At 39.4% G+C, this 7297-nt stretch overlaps 1 protein-coding gene across 1 annotated transcript in view; it reads right to left on the reverse strand.

The window, feature by feature from the left end:
• Window positions 1–554: 554 nt before the first annotated feature.
• Window positions 555–7297, reverse strand: part of LOC128645898 (cysteine-rich hydrophobic domain-containing protein 2) — a 46045-nt gene continuing 39302 nt past the window's right edge. The window contains exon 6 of the mRNA XM_053699215.1: window positions 555–1356. Coding sequence (XP_053555190.1) covers window positions 1306–1356 — 51 coding nt within the window. The 3' untranslated portion in view covers window positions 555–1305. The remainder of the gene's footprint in view (window positions 1357–7297) is intronic.

Here is a 7297-nt window from a genome sequence, read left to right on the forward strand (position 1 = left end):
CTTAAGTAAAAGCATCAAACAATTAATATGATGCCTAGGAAGATGAATAAAAACGTATATACAAAACTGGCAACAGTAACAGCTATGTTACATAATATAAACATAACACTTTATATTGCAACAGGTAATATATAAAGTTTGTTTTTGGTTAAACAATCCATAATCCATTCAGTTTATAAACATTCAAGAGCATGTGTGCATGTATATATTACACACATACATTTTAGATTGCTAATAATTACCAAAACTCAAGCACTATATTAAATAAAAAAAAAAAAAAAAAGTTGTGCTCTTACAATAAAAGTACACTTACCCTGTGAACAGAAAATCCAATTGAAATTTTCACTTCATTATATAAAATGGGGGGGGTTGTTGGTAAGGAAGAAAACTCTTGGCAACCTGGCATACTATAGCGCAATGCAAAGCGCAATCACCTTATATTACAGTTTTTATCCCCTAGAAAGTGCATGGGCTAACCTGTTTACTCTGGTAGAAACAAGTAGTTGCCTGCTTGCAAAAGGAAGGTTTAAAGTTCAAAAGATTGTAAAACACCTTATAATTATAAGTAATTTCTGTTTTGTTGCTATATAAATTGTCAGCCAAGTCTAAACATTTTAAAAGCCAAACTCCACCCACCAGTTGGAGGAGCCAATCAAGGCTTGAGTCTGCAGCTGACAAGGCTTGCCATTGTCATATTGTTAATATAGATGATATTTTGCAGTTATTTGTTAAAGCCAATTAGGGACATATGTGTAGCAGGGTTAGAGTCTTGAGAAGTCTGCAAGGTGCTTTTTCAGTTCTGAGGATTAGAGAATCCTCAAGTGTCAAAGCGAAATTACACGAAAAAGGGGAAAAATACATAAAAGTTTATTGCATAGTTTTACAATGCATAACCTTTTATAGATTGTTTTGTCCAGTAGAAAGCAGTTACCCATGCACTTATTTAACATAAAAATCCTCTAAAAAATTAAGAAAAGTCTGTGAAATATTTTTGGAGAGTTCTGAATACAATTAGTTTTTGTAAGAACAATTAAATCCATGGTGTGTAGTAAGGCAACAAGCTAAGGTTTGGAGCAGCACTTCAAATAGCTACTTGCAACTGTATACATGTGGGTATAGAACAAAATAAGTGAAGTGCAACACAGACGCTTCCATAAAAAAAATATGTGCAAAATGATTTTGTTACATATAAAACTTCAGCGCTATTTACAGGTTTCTGAAATATTCTTTTCAGTACTTTTTTTATAAGGCACTAAAGGTAGGAATGACATATAAAAAAAAAATACAGAATAATGTAGTTTCTCCTCAATCTGGTCGAAAAATTGGATATTTCGGAATGTATTCTATTAGAATTACCTGAAAGAAAAAAAAAATACAATTAAGGTGCACAATTTATTACAGATTCTGCTATCTAATGATAACAGGAACACAAGAAAACACACACAAAAATGTTTTTGCTAAACAAAAAGGATATACATTGAAATCATTTAAAAGTAACATTAAAGGGACATGAAACCCAATATTTTTCTTTCATGAATTAGATAGAGCATTCAATTTTAAGAAACTTTCTAATCTACTCCTATTATCAATTTTTCTTCGTTCTCTTGGTATGCTTTTTTGAAGGAGAACCAATGCGTTACTGGTTTCCAACTTAACACATGGGTGAGCCAATGAAAAATCAATATATATATATATATATATATATATATATATATATACACACACACATACATACACTGTATATAAATATATATATATATATATATATATATATATATACACACATACACACACATCAACCAATCAGCAGCTAGAACCTAGATTCTTTGCTGCTCCTGAGCTTTCCTTGATAAACATTTCAGCAAAGGATAACAAGAGAAGGTAGCAAATTAAATAACAGAAGTAAATTGGAAGGTTGTTTAAAATTGTATTCTCTATCTGAATCAGTTTCTCACTCTGGTGCTAATGACGGCTCAGAGCCGTCATGAGCACTCTCCCACCTTGAGGGAGATCTGGGGGCTCCTTACTGCTCCTACCCCGGCGATCGTGCCTGTAGAGTGACAGGCATCGCCGGGGCTTCACGTGATGCGCGGTGACGTCATGCGCAATTACGTGATGACGTCACCGCGCAACTTTATTTATACTTAACAATGTTAAGTATAGGAGGAGGGGGCATGCTGCTTAGAAGCCTGTATCTCAGGCATCTAAGCAGCTACAGACCCCCAAGACCCATTGTTGGAAAGGTAATCGCCAAACCTTTCCAACAGTGTAAGTCTGTAAAAAACAAATTAAAAAAAAAAAAAAAGTTTTCAAAAATTACAAAAATAATAAAAAAAAATATTAGCACCCAGGTGGGAAATGGCTTAGCAGCCAAAGGGTTAAAAACCCTTGCTTTTATGTAAAAATTATGCTTGTACCACTTTCTGATGAGAAGCCAAAGAGCAAATTCCGTAAACAAGATTATCTATGCAAAGCAGCACATAAATAGTTGTTTTAGCCAATTTGCAGTGTTTGAAGAAAAGGTAGGTTACAGTGTTTAGGACAAGTACAAGCACATTTTCTTTCATGACGCTAGTAAGCCAGTCTGGAGCTTTCATACTAATTTAGCATACTTGAATACCTAGATTTTGCCATTTTATCACACCCTTCTTTGCAGAAGAATTTAAGCTTGCAAAAATTGTGTGTGTCCAACCGTCCAAATTTGTGTATAGATTATTCCAAACATCTGCTTATTCACCTCCTGGTCAGCAGGAGGAGGCAAAGAGCACCACAGCAGAGCTGCTATATATAGCTCCTCCCATCCCTCCCACTCCAGTCATTTGACCGAAGTTAGGAAGAGAAAGGAAAGGCCAAGGTGCAGAGGTGTCTGAAGTTTACAAAAATTAAGAACCTGTCTCATAGAACAGGGCGGGCCGTGGACTCGTGTCTAAAAAGAAACAAATTTATCAGGTAAGCATACATTTTCTTTTCTTTTTAAAAGACACGATGAGTCCACGGATTTCATCCTTACTTGTGGGATACAATACCAAAGCTAGAGTACACGGATGATAAGGGAGGGACAAGACATGATACCTAAACAGAAGGCACCCCTGCTTAAAGAACCTTTCTCCCAAAAACAGCCTCAGCCGAGGCAAAAAAATATCAATTTTAGAAAAAAATGTAAAGAGAGGACCAAGTTGCAGCCTTGCAAATCTGTTCTACAGAAGCTTCATTTATGAATGCCCATGAAGGAACAACAGCCCTAGTGGAATGAACCATAACTCTTTCAAGAGGTTGTCGTCCATCAGTCTCATAAGCAAAAAGAATGATACTCTACAGACAAAAAGAAAAGGAGGTAGCTGTAGCTTACTGACCCATATGTTTCCCACAGAAAACGACAAAGAAAACGACTGACGAAAGTCCTTAGTCGCTTGAAAAAAATATTTCAAAGCACGGACCACGTCCAGATTGTGCAAAAGACGTTCCTTTGGAAAAGAAGGATTAGGACACAAGGAAGGAACCACAATATCCTGATTAATGTTCCAGTTTGAAACAACCTTAGAAATTAACCCTAAGTTAGTACATAAAACTACCTTATCCGATGAACAATAAGGTAAGGAGAATTGTATTGTAATGCCGAAAGTTCAGACACTCTCCGAGCTGAAGAAAAGGCAACAAGAAATAAAAAAGATAACTTAATATCTAAGGAATGCATAGGCTCAATCGGAACCTCTTGAAGAACTTTGAGAACTAAATTCAGACTCCATGGAGGAGTAATTGCTTCAAACACAGGCCTGATTCTAATCAAAGCCTGACAAAAGGATTGAACATCTAGGACATCCGCCAGACGTTTATGTAACAAAATAGACTAGGCAGAGATCTGACCCCTTAGGGAACTTGTCCAAAGCAGATGAGAATATCTGCAACATAGCAAATTGTCAGCATACTTGTACTTGTAAAGCGTGGCTAATCACCCGTAAGGGTCTCAAGGCGCTGCTCATTTTATCGACCTCGGAAGGATGAAAGGCTGAGTGGACCTCACCAGGGATCAAACCTGCAACCCTTGGGTTGCTACAGAGCCCAGCCACCTTATTGGAGAAAAGAAAGAAAGTCCTTACTCTACTTTATGAGTAGCCCTTAGATTCACACCAAGAAGATATCTACGCCATATCTTATGGAAAATCTTTCTAGTCACAGGCTTACGAGCCTGGATCATGGTCTCTATGACCGAATCTGAAAACCCCCGCTTGGATAGGATTAAACGTTCAATCTCCAAGCAGTCAGCTTCAGAGAAACTAGATTTGGGTGAAGGAAGGGCCCTTGAATGAGAAGGTCTATCCTCAACGGAAGTTTCCAAGGTGGCAGTGATGACATTTCCACCAGGTCTGCATACCAAAACCAGCGAGGCCATGCAGGAGCAATGAGAATCACTGATGTCCTCTCCTGTTTGATTCGAGCAATGACTCGAGGAAGAAGCGCAAACGGAGGAAATAGGTATGCAAGATTGAAGGACCAAGGAACCGCCAGAGTATCTATCAGTTCTGCCTGGGGATCCCTGGACCTCGCCCCGTATCTCAAAAGCTTGGCATTCTGGCAAGATGCCATGAGATCTAACTCCGGCCGACCCCATTTGAGAATCAGGTTGGAGAATACTTCCAGATGGAGTTCCCACTCCCCCGGATGAAAAATCTGTCTGCTCAGAAAATCCGCCTCCCAATTGTCCCTCCCTGGGATATGGATCGCTGACAGATGGCAAGAATGGGCCTCCACCCACTGGATTAACTTGGTCATCACTAAGGAGCCTTTCGTTCCTCCTTTGTGATTGATGTAAGCCACTATCGTTATGTTATCCGTCTGAAAACTGATGAACTGGGCTGAAGCCAACTGAGGCCAGACCAGAAGAGCACTGAAGATCGCTGTCAGTTCCAGGATGATTACAGGAAGAACAGACTCCGCCTGAGTCCACACTCCCTGAACCCTTAGGGAACCCCAGATAGTTCCCCACCCTAGAAGTCTGGTATCCGTTGTCACAATCACCCAGGATGGTCTCCTGAGATAGGTGATTCAGAGACAACCACCAAAGGAGGGAGTCCCTTGTTTCCTGATCCAGAGTTATTTGAGGAGAAAGCACTGCATAGTCTCCGTTCCATTGCCTGAGCATGCTTAACTGCAGAGGACTGAGGTGGAACCGAACGGGATGATGTCCATTGCCGTCACCATCAGCCCGATCACCTCCATGCATTGAACCACTGAAGGCCGAGAAGTGGACTGAAGGACTAGACTCGATAGACTTTGATTTCCCAACCTCAGTCAGAAAAGTCCTCATTGATATGGAATTTGTTATGATTCCCAAGAAAGTTACCCTTGTGCTTGGGACTAAGGAACACTTTCCCAAAATCACCTTCTACCCGTGAGACCGCTCCTTTGTGAAGACTCAGAGCTGTGGCAAGACCGAAAGGAAGAGCCACGAACAGGAAGCGTTTGTCCAGAAAGGCAAACCCTAGAACTTGAGACAATTCTCGTGAACGGCAGATGAAAGTACGCGTCCTTTAAATCCATTGTTGTCATAAATTGACCCTCTTAGATCAAGGGAAGAATGGAACAAATTAATAGTTTCCATCTTGAAGGAATTTGTTTAGACTCATGAGATCTAAAAAGTGGTCTGAAGGTTCCCTCCTTCTTTGGGAACCACAACCCGATTGGTATAAAAAAACCCAGACCCTGTACCTGTATTGGAACAGGAACAATCACTCCCAGGTCTAAGAGGTCTCCTACGCAGTGTAAGAACGCCTCTCCTTTTGTCTGATCTGCAGACAATCTTGAAAGCTGAAACCTGTCTCTGGGAAGAAAACTTTTGAGCTCGAAAACAAACTTGAGCGAAGACGGAAAGTCAGCCCCCTACAAGATCCGATCCCGGATCAAGGGCATGTCCGCCCTGCTGTCTTTGATTCAACAGCAGGCTATTTTTTTTTTTAAAAAAATTTTGTTCAGTCAAGCCAGGTCCCAACAAGGTCTGTTCCTGGTAAGGAATCACCAAAAGCTTAGGTTTAGAGCATACATCCGTAGAACAAGGCTCCAACCAAAAGGTTTCATGAGCCGGAACAGAGCAACCTATGCTCCCAGTTTGATAACTGGAAGGGAAGAAATTGAAATAAAGGAAGTAGCCAATTTAAAAGCTTTTATCCAGTGCTGGATCTTACCCAGGGAAGTTTCTGACTTAATAGCATCAGACAAAGCATCAAACCAATATGCCGTCACACTAGTGACAGTAGCAAAGTACACAGATGGTTGCCATTGTAAGCCCCGGTGTCCATCCCATTTCTAAATTTTGTCCACAGGACCTTTTAAAAAACCCAACTATCCTCTAAGGGTATAGTAGATCTCATAGCAAAGTTGAAACTACTCCTTCCCCGCTAGGGAATGTTTGTGCAGCCTCCGTAGCCGAGTCGGCTATGGGAAACAGATTTGTAAATATAGGGAATGCATCCATCCCTACAATCGCACTAGTATAGGTTACACCGGAAATGTCTTTACTGGATGAACTATGTCAGGGTCTCCCAGGATAGTTAAAAACGCCTAAAGTACCAATTCCATCTGAGACTGAGAATTCTCTCTCAGATAATCCCAAAGTATTTGCCTCCCTCAGTAACATGGAGGAACCATTCGGAATAGTAACTCCTGTAGTAATGTTTTCTACATAATGCATCATAACTCCGAGTGGAGTGTGAAGGAAACGCAGGGCACTGCATGTGGGCCATAAAATCTCGAGGGACACAGATAGGAGAAATTTGTGGCATAATTTGACCATTGGTAACAGACTCCCAAACAGCAATTTCCTTAGAGGGAGTAATTTCAGAAAAGAAAATATATTTTAATACATTTTTCACATAAAAAAAACGTTACGGTTCCTTTAAATGTGAAAAATAACTATTGTTGTGCGCTCTTGTTTCATCCTAAGTCAAAGTATGAATAAACAAAAACAGCTGAAATACATTTAATAAAATGTACAAAGAAAAAAAAGTTACTGTTTCTTTAAATCTTAAAGGCAACTCTTTAGTTTGTGTGCTTTTGTTCCATCCTACGTCCCAAAGGAGGAATTAACAAACAGCTGAAATTCAGTTAATAAAATGTACACTGAAAAAATGTTACTGTCACTTTAAATCTTAAAAGTAACTCCTTATTTTGTGTGCTTTTGTTCCATCCTACGTCACAAAGGATGAGTTAACAAATAAACAACTGCAATTTTTAATAAAATCTACACACAAAAAAAATGTTACTGGTCTTTTTAAATCATTAACGTAACTTTATTTTAAAAAGG

Source organism: Bombina bombina, chromosome 1 (assembly GCF_027579735.1).
Source record: "Bombina bombina isolate aBomBom1 chromosome 1, aBomBom1.pri, whole genome shotgun sequence".
Taxonomy (NCBI): domain Eukaryota; kingdom Metazoa; phylum Chordata; class Amphibia; order Anura; family Bombinatoridae; genus Bombina; species Bombina bombina.